Source organism: Pseudophryne corroboree, chromosome 7, assembly GCF_028390025.1.
Source record: "Pseudophryne corroboree isolate aPseCor3 chromosome 7, aPseCor3.hap2, whole genome shotgun sequence".
In the NCBI taxonomy this organism is placed as follows: Eukaryota; Metazoa; Chordata; class Amphibia; order Anura; family Myobatrachidae; genus Pseudophryne; species Pseudophryne corroboree.
This window is the reverse complement of record NC_086450.1, coordinates 249616253-249637584: the sequence shown is the minus strand read 5'-3', so window position 1 is coordinate 249637584 and position 21332 is coordinate 249616253. Positions and strand designations below refer to the sequence as shown.

At 47.3% G+C, this 21332-nt stretch overlaps 1 protein-coding gene across 6 annotated transcripts in view; it reads right to left on the bottom strand.

Annotated features, from left to right (window-relative positions):
- Nucleotides 1–21332, bottom strand: part of LOC134945051 (glutaminase kidney isoform, mitochondrial-like) — a 1232451-nt gene that overhangs the window by 539178 nt on the left and 671941 nt on the right. For all 6 annotated transcript variants that reach the window (XM_063934082.1, XM_063934081.1, XM_063934084.1 and 3 more), the window contains one exon: nucleotides 1909–1967. In XM_063934082.1, coding sequence (XP_063790152.1) covers nucleotides 1909–1967 — 59 coding nt within the window. The remainder of the gene's footprint in view (nucleotides 1–1908; nucleotides 1968–21332) is intronic.

Genomic DNA, 21332 nt, shown 5'->3' with positions numbered 1-21332 from the left:
AGCGTTTTTGATATTCCCTAACTTAAGAAGTATCTCATCTTAATCAATCGTGTCAATTTCTGATGACACACTTTAAGACCATTTTTCAATAGCGCCACTCACCCACACACAAACACTAGTGGGTCTGAGTAGCGTACCATTTGCAACATAAATGGATTTTAATGTAGTTTTCACCTTTCGGTCTGCCGGCTCTTTTAGTAACGCCGTGCCCGATGCAGGGAGAATTACTTTCTATTGTCACCCTGGACAGTGCACTAATCTAACACCGGGAGTGACTGCCGGGAAAGAATATATTAAGCTCGTGGGAGGGACTCTTATTAGATCTATTTCCCTGGAGTCCCTATCGTCGACACAGGACTTAGAGTCCGTGTCGGTATCGAGTCATAACATTTGTAAATGGACTTTATGTGACCCAGGAAGGGTCGCCTGCAGATAGAAGAACAGAATCCTGAAAAAACACATCTTCCACATATCCAGCATGCAGTATTAGATACAGACTTATCTAATCTCCTACTGATATGATGCATACTACCACATATTTCTTTCACCCATGCAGGCTCTTGGTGTGCCGGTATCGCCACCATCTTACAACTCTGTGTCCCTACAATGGCTTCCTCCAGGGAGGAACTCCCTGCCTCAGACATGTCACACATATGTACCACACACACTCAAGACACACTGGGACTTATAGGGAACAGACCTCTGTCAGATGGACACAGAGGAAAAAACAGCTCACACCCCAGCGCCAAGCACACACAATCTGTGAAACATATCATTGAAAAACAGACCTGCAGCGCTTTTATTATTATAATACAAGCACCATATACATCTCCCCCCCCCCCCCCCGTTTTTGTACCCTGATACATGTAAGTAGTGAAGGGAGGACCAGCGTTTCTCTTGTGAGGAGAAAATGGCGCTGATTATTGTGCTGGCTTAATGAGGAAGAAGCCCCGCCCCCGTACTGGCGCGCTTCACTCGCTTTTAAATAAATAGTTAATTATACTGGCGGGGGTAGGACAATGTGCCTTTTGCCATTTTATGCTGCCCAGGGCGCCCCCTCTGCGCCCTGCAGTTGTCAGGAGTGTGTGTGTGAGCTGTGAGGAAGAAGATCCGCCCCCGTAATGGCGCGCTTCCTTCCCGCAATTTTCAACAAATATTTATATTGGCGGGGTTAGGACAGTGCCTTGGCACAAATGTCCCCGTATACCAGTGTCAGACTGAGGATTTATATGCTGCCCAGGGCGCCCCCCCCGCGCCCTGTACCCTATAGCGATCGCTGTGCGGTACCTCAAAAGCCGCCACTGAAATCTTCTTTGCTTCTTCTACTCACCTGTCTTCTGACTTCTGGCTCTGCAAGGGGGGTGACGGCCGGCTCCGGGAACGACCATCTAGGCGTACCTAGCGATCAGACCCTCGGGAGCTAATGGTGTCCTGTAGCCAAGAAGCAGAGCCTTTAAACTCACTAGAAGTAGGTCTAACTTCTCTCCCCTAAGTCCCACGAAGCAGGGAGACTGTTGACAGCAGTATCCCTGAAAATAAAAAACCTAACATAAGTCTTTTTCAGAAAAACTCAGTAGAGCTCCTCAGAGTGCATCCAGTCTCACTGGGCACAGATTCTAAACTGGAGTCTGGAGGAGGGGCATAGAGGGAGGAGCCAGGTCACACCCTTTGAAAGTCTTAAAGTGCCCATGTCTCCTGCGGATCCCGTCCATACCCCATGGTTCTTGAAGTGACCCCAGCATCCTCTAGGACGTATGAGAAATACAACCTATAAAGAGAGTAAACTAACACTACTATATGATCATAAATGTACAATCGGTTTGTAACACTACTTTACCTGCGATGTGGTAGGTGCAATTCTCTAAACACATATCCTAATCACTTACGTATTTGTATTTAAATACTTACGTGGCATTACTGAATCCAACATATTCATTGCCAGCCATCTTATTCAAGAACTGCATAACCTATAACAGGAGAAATTAGTGTTTAGTAAAAATGAAATGTACATAGTCAGCATGTATCTGCAATTTTAAATACATACTAAAAATTAAGGAAAATACAGTGGACATCATTTATAAAGCACAATAGACACAATATGCTCTTGAGAAATACATCTGCAAACTAGTGCTCCTAGATATGTAGAGGCAAAGAAACAACATAAATATACTAGACACACTGGGCCTGATTCAGTTGCGGGTGTCGCAACTGAGGGATTATCAGCAGACAGCGCATGTGTCGCGACCAAAGTGCACATGTGCCAAGGTACCTTTGCGATGCCGCTCACAGTGAGGAATCAGTGGCAATGATTGAAAGGAAGAGGCCATTTGGGTGAGGTGAAAGGGAGTATCTGCAAAGTGCAGGGATGTTGTGACAGTTTTTAGGGCATTTCTCTGCATGTGAATGCGATCTTAGAAGCATAAAACATGGTACCAGCGTTGCAGCTCCTGCGGCAATTCTGTGCAGTCATGAAGGCACTCAGGGAGTTATTGAGTACGCAGTTACTGGGCATGTTGTGATGGCTTTGGTGGTCGTCTCTGATCAGACACATACTGTCATTTTTTAAACACAGCCTGTTTAATGATAGTAAGGAGCTGATAGGTTTGTACTTTATCTCTCTTCAAACTTTGATAAGTCTTCCACTATGTGAATTATAAAATATTTTTTTGCATTATGTATGATCCCATTTGTATCAGTATGGGTAAATAACTATTATGTGACTTTTATCATACATTTCAGCCATATTGCACTGTTACATGTATACAATATTGCATCAAAAATCTGTTTAAATGTTGCTATCCACACAAGTTCTAACAATGGGGGTCATTCCGAGTTGATCGCACGCTGCTGATTTTCGCTGCGCTGTGATCAGGTCTCTACTGCGCATGCGTATGCACCACAATGCGCACTCGCGTCGTACAGGTACAATGCGGATCGTAGCGATTTAAAGAAGAATCCATACACACAGCCGATTGCAAGAAGATTGACAGAAAAAGGGCGTTTATGGGTGTCAACTGACCGTTTTCTGGGATTGGTAGGGAAAACACAGGCGTGTCCTGGCGTTTGGAGGGCGGGTGTGTGGCGTCAATTCCGGCACCAAAAAGACTGAAGTGATCACAAGCGCTGAGAAAGTTCAGACCTACTCTGAAACTGCACAAAATGTTTTTGCAGAGCTTGGCTGCACAGGCGTTCGCACACTTGCAAAGCGAAAATACACTCCCCCGTGGGCGGCGACTATGCGTTTGCACGGCTGCTAAAAACAGCTAGCGAGCAATCAACTTGGAATGAGGGCCAATGGTCATTTAGTAAATCACTGAATAATAAAATGCCCATGCCAGGTAAAATAACCCTTTGGCAAAAATACTTATTTGAGGTAATGCTGACCCTTTTGCTAATAATAGACCACTAATATATGTATAACACACATTTGTATCCACGAAATGGGAGGTCATAGACTGCACCTAGGGGATAATAAGGGCTTTCAAGATCACACAGCAACCTCTACCGCAGGCATTCCCAACCACGGTCCTCAAGGCACACCAACAGAGCAGTTTTAGTGATATCCAGGCTGTAGCACAGATGGTTAAATCAAAATAACTGAGGTGCTAAGTAAGTCACCTGTGCTGAAGCCTGGATATCACTAAAACCTGCACTGTTAGTGTGCCTTGAGGACCGTGGCTGGGAATGCCTGCTCTACCGGGACTGCAATATACTGCCCATATTATCCAGGACAAGATAGAAAAGGGGAGGGGCTCCCTGGAACCGACTACACTCTGTGTTAACTTGATTTAACTTTGAACTGCTTTGAAGCATAGTTAAAGCTGAGTATATCTTTTGTATGTTACACATTATTCTTTTTATAAACTGGTGTCAGCTTTTATTTTATAATTCTGATTGTATGTTTTTACTCAATTACGTGCTATTTACCATTGATTACCTTATGTTAACCACTTAACTGACAATCCCCCCCCCAAAAAAAAAAAAAAACCCGCTCAGAAATTCTTGGGGGGTTTTATGCGTGAATTGGGTGAAGAATATGAATTTAACCTTATCCAAAATGATTTTAGTTAAAAAAAAAGAACAAAAAAAACCTTGCATTCGAACATCAGTCAGGAAGATTGTCAACATCAGAACATCTGTAACATCGCGACTATCGCAACGTTACTGTTTACACCCAAGACCGCTGCCAGGTACATGGGGGGTGGCTTTGGGGGGTTGTTTTACACTTTCCCAGCTACTGCAATGGTCAGCAGCTGCTAGTTGGGTGGTCCTGCCGTGCTGACCGATCAGCAATGATCGGCAGCACGGCAAAACTGAGGGGAGGGTGCAGGGAGGCAAAGAGACCCAGCAGCAAAGGGAAGTTTCCCTTCCCTGCCGCTGCTAACACTGTTTATCTGACTGGTCGCATCCTGTACGACCAGGTCAGATAAAGCATTTGCTGGTATGACGCAACCATACCAGGCAAGTGGTTAAGAGCCCAACCGGGAACGTTTTGCTGTCAGAGTGGGATATCATTGACAATACCGTGATTGAGTACTGCTTTGCTGCATTCTTGCAGTGCCATGTTTTGTACTTATTGCCTTGTGTAGTCTGCCTCACTATTATGTGCAGTGGCAAATTTCCCATTAAGGGTGACACCTATTTGGGGGGCTGCACTTGGATGTTTGTGTTGGTACTGTCAGCCCAAAAAGTGCCAGTAACTGCAAAATATTCCCAATTTACTGTACTATATACCATCTTGAATGGAGTGTACATGGGTAGGACATTCACATAATGTCCCTGTAGGCCAGGGGTGGCCAAACAGTCGATCGTGATCGACTGGTCGATCGCGGACATGCGACCAGTCGATCGCAATTCTCCGCCCACCACCCGAAGCTGCGCCTCTCCTGCCTGCTGCCCTGCCCCTCTGTCTGGTCTCCGGCAGTGACGGCGGAGTGTATGGCTCAAATCAGGTGCCGGTTCGTTAGCCAATGAGAGCTTGCGGACCAGCGCCTGATTTGAGATATACACGCTGCCGTCACTGCCGGAGATCAGACTGAAAAGCAGGGCGGCAGGCAGGAGAAGCGCGCGCTGCGCTCACCACACAGCAACGGTGAGCTCTACTATGGGGGCATATCTGGCATTGTGGGCACATGGCTCAGTGGGGGCATATCTGGCAATGTGGGTCATATGTGGCACTGTGGCGGCATATCTGGCACTGTGGGGGCATATCTGGCTCTGCGGGCACATGGCACTGTGGGGGCATATCTGGCACTGTGGGGGCATATCTGGCACTGTGGGCACATGGCACTGTGGGGGCATATCTATAATCTGGCACTGTGGAGTCATATCTGTATCTGGCACTGTGGGGGCATATCTAGCACTGTGGGCACATGGCACTGTGGGGGCATATCTGTATCTGGCACTGTGGGGTCATATCTGGTACTGTGGGCACATGGCACTGTGGGGGCATATCTGTATCTGGCACTGTGGGGTCATATCTGGTACTGTGGGCACATGGCACTGTGGGGGCATATCTGTAATCTGGTACTGTGGGGGCATATCTAGCATTGTGGGCACATGGCACTGTGGGGTCATATCTGTATCTGCCACTGTGGGGTCATATCTGGCACTGTGGGGTCATATCTGGCACTGTGGGCACATGGCACTGTGGGGGCATATCTGTAATCTGGCACTGTGGGGTCATATCTGGTACTGTGGGCACATGGCACTGTGGGGGCATATCTGTAATCTGGCACTGTGGGGGCATATCTAGCATTGTGGGCACATGGCACTGTGGGGTCATATCTGTATCTGGCACTGTGGGGTCATATCTGGCACTGTGGGGTCATATCTGGCACTGTGGGCACATGGCACTGTGGGAGCATATCTGTAATCTGGCACTGTGGGGTCATATCTGGCACTGTGGGCACATGGCACTGTGGGGGCATATCTGTAATCTGGCACTGTGGGGGCATATCTGGCACTGTGGGGGCATAGCTAGCACGGTGGGCACATGGCACTGTGGGGGCATATCTGTATCTGGCACTGTGGGCACATGGCACTGTGGGGGCATGTGTGTATCTGGCACTGTGGGGGCATATGTGTTTGAGGTTTTTACCTGTGGGGGCCAAAGGATTATTTCGTCTGAGGCAGTCATTACACTCTGTGCAGCAAGGCTACGTCCCTTTTTTTGCTATACCACGCCCATTTTTTGTTATACCACGCCTACTTTTTGTTATACCACGCCCCTATTTTTGCACGCGCGCCGTAGGCCCACAGTGCCATATATGACCCCACAGTGCCAGATACAGATATGACCCCACAGTGCCATGTGCCCACAATGCACAGTACCAGATACAGATATGCCCCCACAGTGCCATGTGCCCACAGTGCTAGATATGCCCCCACAGTGCCAGATATGACCCCACAGTGCCAGATACAGATATGACTCCACAGTGCCAGATTATAGATGTGCCCCCACAGTGCCATGTGCCCACAGTGCCAGATATGCCCCCACAGTGCCATGTGCCCGCAGAGCCAGATATGCCCCCACAGTGCCAGATATGCCCCCACATTGCCAGATATGCCCCCACTGAGCCATGTGCCCACAATGCCAGATATGCATTATTTCCCCCCCCCCGCTATTTTTGAAAATGAGAACAGAGGCAGCAAGGAGAATTTTGATAGCTTCCCTTTAAGAGATTCCACAGGGTGGGGCAAAGAGCTATTGCAAATGTGAGCTCAAATTAGTACTCGTCACTAAGCAGCTGAGACATGCTGCTCAGTGACGAGTACTGGTTTACACTGTTCAGGGACAGGTAGTGAAGAACACCATTTCTCTGCCACGGGTGATGAGAGTGAAAGAAAGCAAACATAACATAACATAATCACCCATTGACAGAAGGAATGTGTGTTATGGAAGTATTGAAAGAGTCTGTGGAAATGGCAGAAAGGCAACATGAGGTTTCTAGCAAAATGCTATTGACTCCTAAGTTGCAATGTATAATGAAACAGCACAGAACCAGGAAGTAAATTTAATTTCTTGCAATGAGGTTGTACAGAGTGACGCTGGAGGTGTGGCCATGCCTCTGGCTTAAATCATTGAGATATGGGAGTTGCCAAGAGCCAGTAGGGAGGAGAGAAAGCAGGACTTCAGTCAAAATGCATGACTCAAACTGAAGAAAGCCACGAGGATATTTAATTTATATGGAATGATTCCCAGAATGTCACTGTTAAGATTAACAAAGGAAAAAACAACACTTCTGAAAGGTCTGTGATCTACTGAAAATGAGGTCTACTCTTTACCTGCTTTTCATGAAACAGGGGTGGGATACACAATGTCACTGATAAAGAATGAGCCATCATGACTTCCGGTTCCGGTGCTGATGAGAGCGGCTGCGCTTTAGCTCAGCTCCGTGGGCACTGCTGCGGACGGCATCCCCCCTTACCACTGGCAGTCTAAAGGCAAGGGCAACTCCACAGGACACCCCAGACCCTCTTCCACTGCTGCATGGAGAGGTATTTTCCTCCCATGCCGAAACGTAATGCTCGCCAAAGGTCTGAAGCTCAGAGGAGGATTTCCAAGGTGGCCGCCGCTGTCACATCTCTGGCATGTGCAGAGTCGTCTCTGGTTTCTCCGCCGGATCACTCTCCTCCAGCCAGCCTTGAGGGCTCACTTTCTCCTGTTCCATCACAGTCCTCATATCAAGATATGCTGAGAGCTATTAAATACACTATTTCAAGCTGCTACCTTAGTGTACAGGAGTTGAAGGATCATCTCTCACAGCTCACACACAGAGTAAGCTAGACTGACATGAGTTTGGGGGAAGCTTTTCAAGATATCCATGATTTAAAAGCTCAAACTGCTAAACTCCAGAAATCGCAATTGGTGCAATGTGTAATAAGCTCGACGACTTGGAGCACAGGTTCCCAAGAAATAATCTAGGCTAGAGGGCTTGCCTGAAACAGTTAAAGGGCCAACGCTCTACAATTTTCTCCGTCAGACTTTGCCTATTTTAATAAATGTGGCTGATGATTGTAAGGGATTAGTGATAGAGCGGCCTCATCGTCTTGGCCAGTTGAAGGGTGATGCTAACTCCCGCCCTAGAATGATCATCTTCCGATGCCTCATTTTTTCACACAAGGAACTCTCCTGGTCGGCTTTGCGCAAATGTAAATCACACACATGGGACGGCACCAAGCTTATACTATTCCAGGATTATTCAGTGGTATTTACCAGGGCCCGAAAAGACTTCTCGCCAGTTTGTAGTCAACAACTTCGCTCTCCTATTTCCGGCTCGATTAAGGCTGTTTGCAGGTGACACATTTACGGATTTTACCACTCCAGCTAATGCTCTCGCATTCCTCCAAGGTGCAGGAGAATAATATTTGGGACTGGACTTTGTCTTCATTCATCTTTATCTTTTCTTCTGCATATATCCCTTACGTGGTTTGTAAGACATTTCACACAATATACTGTACAGTGTTAGCACTGTTTTGGTGCATAGCCGGGATAAGCTTTCTTTCTTTGTTGAGCTGTACATATAGACCTACAGTGTTTCAATATTTACTTGTTTTCTTGATATTCTGAACTGACCATATGCCGTGTTTTTTTTTGGACCCTGCTTTTCATATTATATTATTGTTCCCTTGCGGGCATGCTCGCTAGGGATCCCTTATAAAGGGGGTTGGAACCCCCCTCCCCCAGTTATGACTGCTTGTCCTTTTTACTGGCGGTTTCCATCTTTTTTGTTTTTCCCCGGAAGATCACTTGCGTACTTTTTACTGGCGGTTACCTTCTTTTTTGTTTTTTCCCGGAAGATCACTTGCTTGGTGTGATGCACCGTGAAAGAATGGACTTTCTGTTTTATGTTTATTTGTCTGTTTGTCTTGTTATGGGTGGGTGGGGTGGAGGGAGGGTACTCTGGTCTCAGCATGGTAATTTTGCAGTTTTCTTACTTGATTTGTCATTATGTCTCTTATAAAGGTGTGTTCCTGGAATGTGGGCTGGATTAATTCCTCTATCAAATGGAAGAAATCCTAATGTATTTGAGGAAGTCTCAGATTGATATTGCAATGTTACAGGAGACCCACCTAACTGATCAGGAACATGTGAAGTTAGGCCTTCTAGGTTATACGGTAGCTGCTTTTTGCTGTTATAAAGCTAAGGCCAGGGGTGTGGCCATTTTAGTTTAAAAAAAAATCCCTGACCCCAAGTATTACACCTATATATTCTGATGCAGAGGGACGTTTTGTGATCTCTGAAATATAATCGTTATGGTAAAACTTACCGTTGATAACACTATTTCTCCTAAGTCAACAGGATCCACAGGATAACATTGGGATATGATGACGCGACAGCAGATTTGCACCAAACGGTCAAAGCTTTCGGCCTCCCAGCATGCAACGGGCCTGTCTATATATCCCCGCCTCCTGGCTCAGGCAAATCAGTTGTATTCCCAAAGGTCAAGGCAGGAGCATCATAGAGAGCCCTAATCAGGCGAGAAGAACACACATGCACACCCTTCCGTAGAAGAAGGAAGAGGTTAGTGAGTGAAAAGTATTCTCAAGTCAGGTGCATCAGGGTGAGATTCCTGTGGACTTAGGAGAAATAGTGTTATCAACGGTAAATTTTACCATAACGATTATTTCTCCGGCAGGGTCGACAGGATAACATTGGGATGTCCCAAAGCAATTTAGTGGTGGGGATGCTCCTGAATGGACAGGAGAATCCTTTGCCCGAATTCAGCGTCCTGAGAGGCAATGGTATCAAAGGCATAATGTCTAATGAATGTGTTAATGGAAGACCATGTGCTGTTGTGCTGCCCATGATGGACCTACCTTATGAGTAGAGTCTGCATAGACATTAGCCGGAACAGGGAGATCAGCTTGAGAATATGCTTCTGAAATTGTCATCCGAAGCCACCTCGCCAGTGTCTGCTTATCAGCAGGCCATCCTCTCTTGTGAAATCCATAGAGAACGAAGAGAGTGTGTCTTTCTGATGGCATTGGTACGATCCACGTAGATCCTTAAGGCACGGACTGCGTCCAACGATGCATCTTCTGCAGAAAGGTCCGGCCCCTGGAAGGCCAGGACTACAATTTCTTAATTAAGGTGGAATTTAGACACCACTTTAGGAATAATCCCAGATTTGGTTCTGAGAACCGCTGCATCTGTATAAAAAAAAAAAATCAGAAAAGGAGGGCGGCATAACAGAGCCCCTAAATCTGAAACACTTCTAGCTGAAGCAATAGCCAGTAGAAAGAGAACTTTAGCTGTCAACCATTTAAGATTCACTCGTTTAAGTGGTTCAAATGGGGCAACTTGAAGGGCCTTTAGGACTAAACTTAAGTCCCAAGGCACTGTAGGAGGCACAAAAGGAGGTTGAATGCGCAGTATTCCCTGGAAAAAAGTGCGCACATCCTGTAGGTTGGCAATTTTCTTTTGGAACCATACAGTCAATGCTGACACTTGTAGTAAACCTTTGTCCATTCCTGCCTGAAGGAATGCCAAGTCTCTGGAAACTCTGAACGCCCTAGGGTCAAATTTCCGGTCACTGCATCATCGAATATAGGCTTGCCATATTCGGTGATAAATGCGAGCTGAGGAATGTTACCTTGCTCTGAGCATTGTTTGAATTACCTGTTGTGAGAATCCTCTTGCTTTCAGGATGGAAGTCTCAAGAGCCACGCAGTCAAAGACAGTTGATTCAGGTGCTTGTGAGACCCTGAGACAGTAGATCTGGATGTTGAGGGAGTAAGACTGGAGCATCCATCGATATCCTCTGCAGATCTGTGTACCAATGTCTTCTGGGCCAAGCCGGAGCTATAAGTATCATGGCGCCCATTCCTTGTTTTATCTTTCGCATTACCCTGGGTAACAGGATGATTGGTGGAAACACATAGGACAGGCAATAGTCCCACCTCACTGACAGGGCATCCACAAAGATTGCTCTGGGATCCTTTGTTCTTGACCCGTATGCGGGAACTTTGTTGTTCTGGCGAGACGCCATGAAATCTCTCTCTGGTAACCCCCATTTGTATACCAGATTTTGGAAGACCTCTGGGTGTAGAGCCCATTCGTTTACATGAATGGCACGTCGACTGAGATAATCCGCTTCCCAGTTTAGGACTCCCGCAATGAAGACTGCGGACAAGGCTGGAAGATGAAGTAATGCTTACTTTAATGGGTGACTGACATCCTTCATTGCATTCTGGCTGCGAGTTCCTCCCTGATGGTTGAGGTACGCTACTGGCGTTGTTAGGCGCCGGGGTCCGCTCGGCCGTGCGGCCCGGCGCCTAGCAACCAGGGACGCCGTGCGCGTTCAGCCGCCGGCTCCCTGGCAACGCTAAGACGCCGGGCGCACGGAGCCGCTCTGACCTTAGCAACGGGGACGCCACGTTCAGCCGCGTTCCCCGTTGCTGGGTCTATTCTCATTACCCTGATTATGTGCTGGCCGTGCAGCATGCAAGCTGCACGGCATTTCTATTTGATTGTCCTGTCTGGATCTTGATTGGAGGGTGCCTGAATAAAGGCACCCTCAGGACTTCTTACAGACGCCGGTGATAGCTTCCTGTTTGCTTGTGTCTGCTGCAGAGAGTTCCCAGTCCCGGTCCTTTTGGTTATTCCTGTCCTCAGAGATCCTGTACTCGGAAGTTACCATCCGTTCCTGGAGTCTGACCGAGCACCTTTAACATCTGGTGGTGTCGTGAGTCGCGGCGCAGCCGTGTGTTGCGGCTTGTCCGCTTCTGTTTATTATTTTGTTTAATTGTGTTCTGGAGCTTTGCGGAGGATTCCGCTTCCACAGATCCACTCTGGTGTCCGGCGGTGCCGGATAGGAGTGTCGGATCAGTGGATCTTTGGTTGTCCTTTTTCCTGGCGGCTAGTCCGCACATACCTTTTGATTTAGTTAGTTAGCTTGTAACCCCTGGCCTGGTTGCTTAGTCAGAGGGCCCCTTGTTATCACCCTGTCTCGGACTTCCCCTTGTCTCCCTTTAAGACCTGCGGGGGCATCGGGGTTGGGCAGACATAATCCGCCCTTCGAACGCGGCTGCCATGGGCTCAAGCAACCATAGTCTCGCAGGGGATTTCTGATTACACGGGCGAGACAACGGAGTTAGGGCGCCAAGGGTTACTAGGCTATCCAGCTCCCACAACCAGCTTGTTTTCCTGTACTCAGATCCCTGCCATAAGATCTCCTCCGGTCTGGAGTACAGGAATCATAACATTATCACCGGCCTACAAAAGAAAAGATTAAACTTACAGTAAATTTTTTCACTTTTTAGTTGGGAGATTTTTTGTCGGCCTTATGAATCCCACCGGTGTTGGGCCAAACCCTGGCCAGCTTCTTGTTAGTCAGATTCAGGAACTTACTCAGATGGTTCAGGATCTGTCCCTCCGGGTGAGGTCACAGGAAGATCTGTTACGGACTTCCCCGAGGGTCATCCCTGAACCAAAAATGCATCTGCCTGACCGTTTTTCTGGGGATAGAAAACAGTTTTTTAATTTTAAAGAATCTTGCAAACTGTATTTTCGTTTAAGACCAGTTACCTCAGGTACAGAGGCTCAGCGGGTTGGGATTATTATTTCTCTACTTCAGGGGGATCCTCAGACCTGGGCTTTTGGTTTAAAGACAGACGATCCGGCCTTATCGTCTGTAGACGCCTTTTTAAAATCTTTAGGGCTATTGTATGACGACCCTGATAGAGAGGCGTCCGCAGAAAGTCAGTTGCGTGCTCTTAGACAGGGTAGGAATCCCGCAAAGAATTATTGTACGGAGTTTCGCCGTTGGTCGAACGACTGTGGCTGGAATGACCCAGCCCTGCGCAGTCAGTTTCGCCTCGGCTTATCTGAATCTATAAAAGACAGTCTCCTCCAGTATCCCGCTCCTGAGACCCTCGATAACCTCATGGAGCTATCTATTAAAATAGATCGTCGGCTCAGAGAGCGGAGGGCTGAAAAAGGGGCATCTGTCGGGTCCTCTCCCTGGGTTCCTTCCATTCCTGTAGACATAGAGGAGCCTATGCAGATTGGTCTCTCCAAATTGTCTCCGGAAGAAAGAACCAGGAGGCAAAATTATGGTCTGTGTTTATACTGCGGAGGTAAGGGACATTTTGCCCGTAGTTGTCCAAACAAGTTGGGAAACTTCCTGACCAAGTGAGTTGTGAGGGGGTTCACTTTGGTCTGCAGCTCATCTCCTCAAATAATTCACTGTTGGTTCCTGCTAAAGTTTCCTATGGCAGCCTCTGTTCCTCGGTCTCTGCTTTTGTGGACAGTGCAGCTGCAGGAAACTTTATGGATTTAACATGGACCAAGGCCTTAGGTATTCCTCAGCTAACCTTGGGTAGGTGTATCACCATGCATGGTTTAGATGGGAGTCCTTTATCCAATGGGGTTATTTCTCTATGTACACCTCCTGTTTTGCTCTCGGTGGGAGCTCTGCATTCTGAAAAAATTGAGTTTTTCCTTACCCATTGTCCAGCAGTTCCTGTGGTTCTGGGTCATCCTTGGCTGGCCTTTCATAATCCCATCATTAATTGGCAGTCTGGGGAGATCCTACAATGGGGTACCATCTGTGATAAAGAATGTATTACGCTTCCTATCCGAGTAGCTGCCCCCAGTTCCGCACATATTCCTGGGGAAAACCAGGATTTTGTTGATGTGTTTTCCAAGGGCAATGCGGATATTTTGCCTCCCCATAGGCCTTATGATTGTGCCATTGAGTTAATTCCTGGTGCCACGTTGCCTAAAGGAAGGTTATATGCATTGTCTGGTCCTGAAACGGTGGCCATGAATGAGTATGTGAAAGAAAGCCTTGGGAAAGGGTTTATCAGGCCATCTAAATCCCCTTTAAGTGCAGGTTTCTTCTTCGTAGAGAAGAAGGATGGTTCACTCAGACCCTGCATTGACTTTAGAGCTTTGAATAAGATCTCAGTAAAGAATACTTACCCTCTGCCGCTGATCTCTGTCCTCTTTGATCAGCTACGTTCGGCTGTTATTTTTTCTAAGATTGATCTTAGAGGAGCATATAACCTCATCAGAATCAGGTCAGGGGATGAGTGGAAAACGGCATTTAGTACTCAGTCGGGCCACTATGAGTATCTGGTCATGCCATTCGGCCTATCTAACGCTCCGGCAGTTTTCCAGGATCTCATTAATGATGTGCTCCGTGAGTTTCTGGGAAGATTCGTCGTGGTCTATTTAGACGATATTTTGATATATTCTGACTCCGTGGAACAACATGTTACCCAGGTGCGTCAGGTGCTAAAGAGATTACGTGAAAATCACTTATATGCCAAGCTGGAGAAGTGTGAATTTCATGTCACGGAAGTATCCTTTTTAGGGTACATTATTTCCCCTCGGGGATTCCGAATGGAACCAAAAAAGCTCCAAGCCATCCTTAGTTGGGCGCAACCCACCAATTTAAAAGCAATTCAGCGCTTTTTAGGGTTTGCAAACTACTATAGAAGATTTATTCACTCTTTCTCTGACCTAGTTGCTCCCATTGTGGCACTTACTAAGAAGGGAGCAGATCCTACCAATTGGTCATGTGAAGCGGAGTTATCTTTTCAGGCCTTGAAACAAGCCTTTGTCTCAGCCCCTGTCCTTAGACATCCCAACCCAGAATTACCTTTCATTGTTGAGGTAGATGCCTCGGAGGTTGGAGTAGGGGCTATCCTTTCTCAGAAGGATCCAGATTCCCTTGAGTTACATCCTTGTGCCTTTATGTCCAGGAAATTCTCATCTGCAGAATCCAACTACGATGTTGGTAACCGGGAATTGCTGGCTATTAAATGGGCTTTCGAGGAGTGGAGACATTGGCTTGAAGGAGCTACCCACACCATTTCAGTTTTGACTGATCACAAAAATCTTCAATACATTGAATCGGCTAAACGACTGAATGCCCGACAGGCTCGTTGGGCTTTATTTTTTACTCGTTTCAAATTCATTATCACCTTCAGACCAGGTTCCAAGAATACCAAGGCAGATGCCCTGTCACGCAGTTTCCTTCCGGTTCAAGACAACAGTCCTGTTACTCCCATACTTCCGCCTTCAGTCATTCAGGCAGGTCTCACACAGGATGTATTTTCCCAATTAAAACTGCTTCAACATCAAGCTCCGGGAAATACTCCTGCTAGTCGTCTTTTTGTTCCTGAGTTTTTGAGAGCAACTGTTTTGGCGGAATTTCATGATAGCAAAGTTGCAGGGCATCCGGGAATCGCTAAGACTTTGGAATTAGTATCCCGCTCAGTATGGTGGCCTGGTCTTTCCAAAGACATTAAAGAGTTTGTTTTTTCGTGTCAGGTCTGTGCACAGCATAAAGTTCCCCGTTCTTTGCCTATTGGTCAACTTATGCCCTTGAAAGTTCCTCTTAGGCCATGGTCGCATATCTCCATGGATTTTGTGGTGGATCTCCCTCTGTCAGCCGGATGCCGAGTCATATGGGTGGTAGTGGACCGTTTTAGCAAGATGGCCCATTTTATTGCTCTTCCCCGATTGCCATCTGCCCAGGGATTGGCAGTCTTGTTCCTCCGTCATGTTTTCAGACTCCATGGGTTACCCACTGATATTGTTTCTGACAGGGGTCCACAATTCATTGCGCAATTTTGGAGGTCTTTTTGTGCTTCGTTAAAAATGAAATTATCTTTAACCTCCGGCTATCATCCACAATCCAATGGACAGACTGAGCGAGTTAACCAATCTCTAAAACAATATTTGCGTTTGTACTCGGCCAAACTCCAAAATGACTGGTCTGAGTTTCTTCCATTGGCGGAGTTTGCTTATAATAATGCCTGTCATTCCTCCACCAATGTGTCTCCATTTTTTGCAGTTTTTGGTTTCCACCCCAGAGCTAATTCATTTTTTCAACATTCCTCTGTCTCCTCTCTGGCCCTGACCTCTCATCTTAAACTTATTTGGAAAAAAGTGCACCTGGCTCTCAGAAAAGCAGCTTTCCGGGAAAAATTTTTTTCTGACAGGCTGCGGCGGCCGTGCACTTTTAAAGTAGGAGACAGGGTGTGGTTGTCGACTCGCAACATCAAACTTCGACAAACCTCAGCCAGATTGGGTCCTAGATTTATTGGACCATTTCTCATTATCAAAAAAGTCAATCCAGTTGCTTTCCGGTTACGTTTACCAAAAACTTTACGGATCGGAAATACCTTCCATTGCTCATTGCTTAAACCATATGTTTCGTCCAGCAGATTTCCTCGTAAAAAATCTCAGGGGAGATCACCAGTTAATGTACAGGGTCAGCAAGAGTTCTTGGTTGAGAAGGTTCTCGATTCCAAGTTGTCCCGGGGTCGGCTTTATTTTTTGGTGCATTGGAGAGGTTATGGGCCAGAGGAAAGGTCGTGGGTCCTGGATGAAGACCTTCATGCCCCAAAGCTCAAAAAAGCATTTTTTCGTGAATTTCCTCAGAAACCTGGCTTTAGGGGTTCCTTGACCCCTCCTCAAGGGGGGGTACTGTTAGGCGCCGGGGTCCGCTCGGCCGTGCGGCCCGGCGCCTAGCAACCAGGGACGCCGTGCGCGTTCAGCCGCCGGCTCCCTGGCAACGCTAAGACGCCGGGCGCACGGAGCCGCTCTGACCTTAGCAACGGGGACGCCACGTTCAGCCGCGTTCCCCGTTGCTGGGTCTATTCTCATTACCCTGATTATGTGCTGGCCGTGCAGCATGCAAGCTGCACGGCATTTCTATTTGATTGTCCTGTCTGGATCTTGATTGGAGGGTGCCTGAATAAAGGCACCCTCAGGACTTCTTACAGACGCCGGTGATAGCTTCCTGTTTGCTTGTGTCTGCTGCAGAGAGTTCCCAGTCCCGGTCCTTTTGGTTATTCCTGTCCTCAGAGATCCTGTACTCGGAAGTTACCATCCGTTCCTGGAGTCTGACCGAGCACCTTTAACATCTGGTGGTGTCGTGAGTCGCGGCGCAGCCGTGTGTTGCGGCTTGTCCGCTTCTGTTTATTATTTTGTTTAATTGTGTTCTGGAGCTTTGCGGAGGATTCCGCTTCCACAGATCCACTCTGGTGTCCGGCGGTGCCGGATAGGAGTGTCGGATCAGTGGATCTTTGGTTGTCCTTTTTCCTGGCGGCTAGTCCGCACATACCTTTTGATTTAGTTAGTTAGCTTGTAACCCCTGGCCTGGTTGCTTAGTCAGAGGGCCCCTTGTTATCACCCTGTCTCGGACTTCCCCTTGTCTCCCTTTAAGACCTGCGGGGGCATCGGGGTTGGGCAGACATAATCCGCCCTTCGAACGCGGCTGCCATGGGCTCAAGCAACCATAGTCTCGCAGGGGATTTCTGATTACACGGGCGAGACAACGGAGTTAGGGCGCCAAGGGTTACTAGGCTATCCAGCTCCCACAACCAGCTTGTTTTCCTGTACTCAGATCCCTGCCATAAGATCTCCTCCGGTCTGGAGTACAGGAATCATAACAGGCGTTGCATTGTCCGAGCGGATTTGGACTGGTTTCCCCTGAATAAGTGCCATATATATTGCCCGAAGTTCCAATATATTTATTGGCAGGCAGTTTTCTTCTTTGGCCACTGCCCCTGGAAGCAACGCTTTCCTGACACTGCTCCTCAGCCCTGAAGACTGGCATCCATTGTCAGAATTTCCCAATCTGATATCCAAAAGGGTCTCACTTTTTCCAGATGGCATGTCTTTAGCCACCAGGCTTAGGACATCCTTATTTCCAGAGGATGGACCATAATCTGCGTTTTTATTGTCTGATGACAACCATTCCATTTGGAAAGGATCAGACGTTGCAGAGGCCTCGAATGGAACTGGGAAAACTCCATCATGTCGAATGTCGACACCATCAACCCCATTACACGAGTTGTGGCATGAATGGATACCCTTTGACTGTGCAGCAGCTCCTAAATCCTTGACTGAATTTTGGATATTTTGTGCAGAGGTAGAAATACTCTCTGAAGACCTGAATCCAGCACAGCTCCCAAATGAGTCATCTGTTGTGACGGAACCAGAAACTAGTTTGCACAATTTATGAGCCAAACGTGTCTCTGTAAACAAGCTATTATCTGTTGCAGATGACACTGAATCAATTCCTGAAACTGTGCCAGGATTAAAAAGTCGTAGAGGTATGGAAATATCCATTTCCCTTGCTGACGGACATAAGATGCCATCACCACCATCATTTTGGTGAATACTCTGGGAGCTGTGGCCAGTCCAAATAGTAGGGCCTGAAATTTTAAATTATGCTGGAGGATAGCGATCCTAAAATAGCACTGATGGGACAGTGCTATAGGAACATGCAGGTAAGCATCCTGGATATCCAGGGATACCATAAAATCCTCCAGCTCCATGGGCAAAATAATAGAATGTAAAGTCTTCATATGAAACTGAGGCACCCAAATGTACTTGTTCAGCGCTTTGAGATTGAGTATGGGCCGGAACGACCCATTTGGATTCTGGAATAGAAACAGGTTGGAATAAAAACCTATGGGTAAATTTACTAAGATGGGTGTTCTATTTAAGATGGGATGTTGCCTATAGCAACCAATCAGATTACAGGTATTATCTTCTAGAAGGTGATAGATAAATGAGAAGTAGAATCTGATTGGTTGCTATGGGCAACATCCCATCTTAAATAGAACTCCCATCTTAGTAAATTTACCCCCTTGTCCTCGTTGTGCAGGAGGAACTGGAATTATCACTCCTGACTGCAAGAAGCAGTTCAGAAGTTGCTTCAAAGCCCTGGCTTTCATTTCCACTTAAGACGGGCTGGTACAAAAAAACCTTTAAGGAAGGTTTTTCTAGAAAGAAAATGCATAACAGTGAGATACCGCTTCTTGCACCCAGGCATCTGTGGTAGACTGCTGCCAGACCTGTGCAAACTGAAGAAGTCGGCCTCCCACCATATTTTCCCCCAGGTGGACGCATGCACCATCAGGCTGATGGCTTATCTTCTGATTTGGAAGCTGGTCCTCTGGTAGCCCAATGCTTTTTACTCTTACCAGACTTGTTGGATTAAGACTGTGGACTGTTTGCCATCACCCTTTCCTTTTGCTTTTGTTTGATTCCGAAAGGGCCGAAAAGCTGGAAATCTAGGCTTGAATTTGTGTGTGGAAGGAAACTTCACTTTCTTGGAGTCTGCTTCTGACTCCAAAATACTGTTTAATTCTTTACCAAAAAAAATATCTCCAGTAAAAGGCAAGGACTCCAGAACCTTTTTGGATTCTGAGTCAGCTATTCACGTACATAGCCAAACCGCTCTGCGAGTTGCTACTGCGGAGGCTGATGCCTGAGAGGCAATTGCACCCATATCCAAGGCTGCTTTTTCCATATCCAGGCTGCACCGCTTTTACCATCCAGGATGAAGCCATGGCTGGTCTTATGATTGCCCCACACAAGGAAAAAATAAGAATTTACTCACCGGTAATTCTATTTCTCGTAGTCCGTAGTGGATGCTGGGGACTCCGTAAGGACCATGGGGAATAGACGGCTCCGCAGGAGACTGGGCACATCTAAGAAAGATCTAGGACTATCTGGTGTGCACTGGCTCCTCCCCCTATGACCCTCCTCCAAGCCTCAGTTAGGAACTGTGCCCGGAAGAGCTGACACAATAAGGAAGGATTTTTGAATCCCGGGTAAGACTCATACCAGCCACACCAATCACACCATATAACACGTGATAGGAACCCCGGTTAACAGTATGATAACAAAATTGGAGCCTCTGAAGAGATGGCTCACAACAAAACCCGATTTTTGTAACTATAACTATGTACAGGTATTGCAGACAATCCGCACTTGGGATGGGCGCCCAGCATCCACTACGGACTACGAGAAATAGAATTACCGGTGAGTAAATTCTTATTTTCTCTGACGTCCTAGTGGATGCTGGGGACTCCTTAAGGACCATGGGGATTATACTAAAGCTCCCAAACGGGCGGGAGAGTGCGGATGACTCTGCAGCACCGAATGAGAGAACTCCAGGTCCTCCTCAGCCAGGGTATCAAATTTGTAGAATTTTGCAAACGTGTTTGCCCCTGACCAAGTAGCAGCTCGGCAAAGTTGTAAAGCCGAGACCCCTCGGGCAGCCGCCCAAGATGAGCCCACCTTCCGTGTGGAATGGGCTTTTACAGATTTAGGCTGCGGTAAGCCTACCGCAGAATGCGCCAGCTGAATAGTGCTACAAATCCAGCGCGCAATAGACTGCTTAGAAGCAGGAGCACCCAGCTTGGTGGGTGCATACAGGATAAACAGCGAGTCAGTCTTTCTGACTCCAGCCGTCCTGGAAATATAAATTTTCAGGGCCCTGACTACGTCCAGCAACTTGGAATCCTCCAAGTCCCTAGTAGCCGCAGGCACCACAATAGGTTGGTTCAAGTGAAAAGCTGAGACCACCTTTGGGAGAAACTGAGGACGAGTCCTCAATTCTGCCCTATCCATATGGAAAATCAGATAAGGGCTTTTACAAGACAAAGCCGCCAATTCTGAAACCCGCCTGGCCGACGCCAAGGCCAACAGCATGACCACTTTCCACGTGAGATATTTTAAATCCACAGTCTTAAGTGGTTCGAACCAATGTGATTTCAGGAATGCCAGAACCACATTGAGATCCCAAGGTGCCACTGGGGGCACAAAAGGAGGCTGAATATGCAGTACTCCTTTGACAAAAGTCTGAACTTCGGGCAGTGAAGCCAGTTCTTTTTGGAAGAAAATCGACAGAGCCGAAATCTGGACCTTTATGGACCCCAATTTGAGGCCCAACGTCACCCCTGCTTGCAGGAAGTGCAGGAATCGACCCAGTTGAAATTCCTCCGTCGGGGCCTTCATGGCCTCACACCAAGCAACATATTTTCACCATAATTCGCGATAATGTCTTGCGGTGTCATAATGTCTTGCGCTGACATCCTTCCTGGCTTTGATCAAGGTAGGGATGACTTCCTCCGGAATACCCTTTTCCTTCAGGATCCGGTGTTCAACCGCCATGCCGTCAAACGCAGCCGCGGTAAGTCTTGGAACAGACAGGGTCCCTGCTGCAGCAGGTCTTGTCTGAGCGGCAGAGGCCAAGGGTCCTCTGTAAGCATCTCTTGACGTTCCGGGTACCAAGCTCTTCTTGGCCAATCCGGAACCACGAGTATGGTTTTCACTCCTCGCCTTCTTATTATTCTCAGTACCTTGGGTATGAGAGGTAGAGGAGGAAACACATAAACCGACTGGTACACCCATGGTGTCACTAGAGCGTCCACCGCTATCGCCTGAGGGTCTCTTGACCGGGCGCAATATCTTTTCAACTTCTTGTTGAGGCGGGACACCATCATGTCTACCTGTGGTTTTTCCCACCGGTTGACCAGCATTTTTGGAAGACTTCTGGATGAAGTCCCCA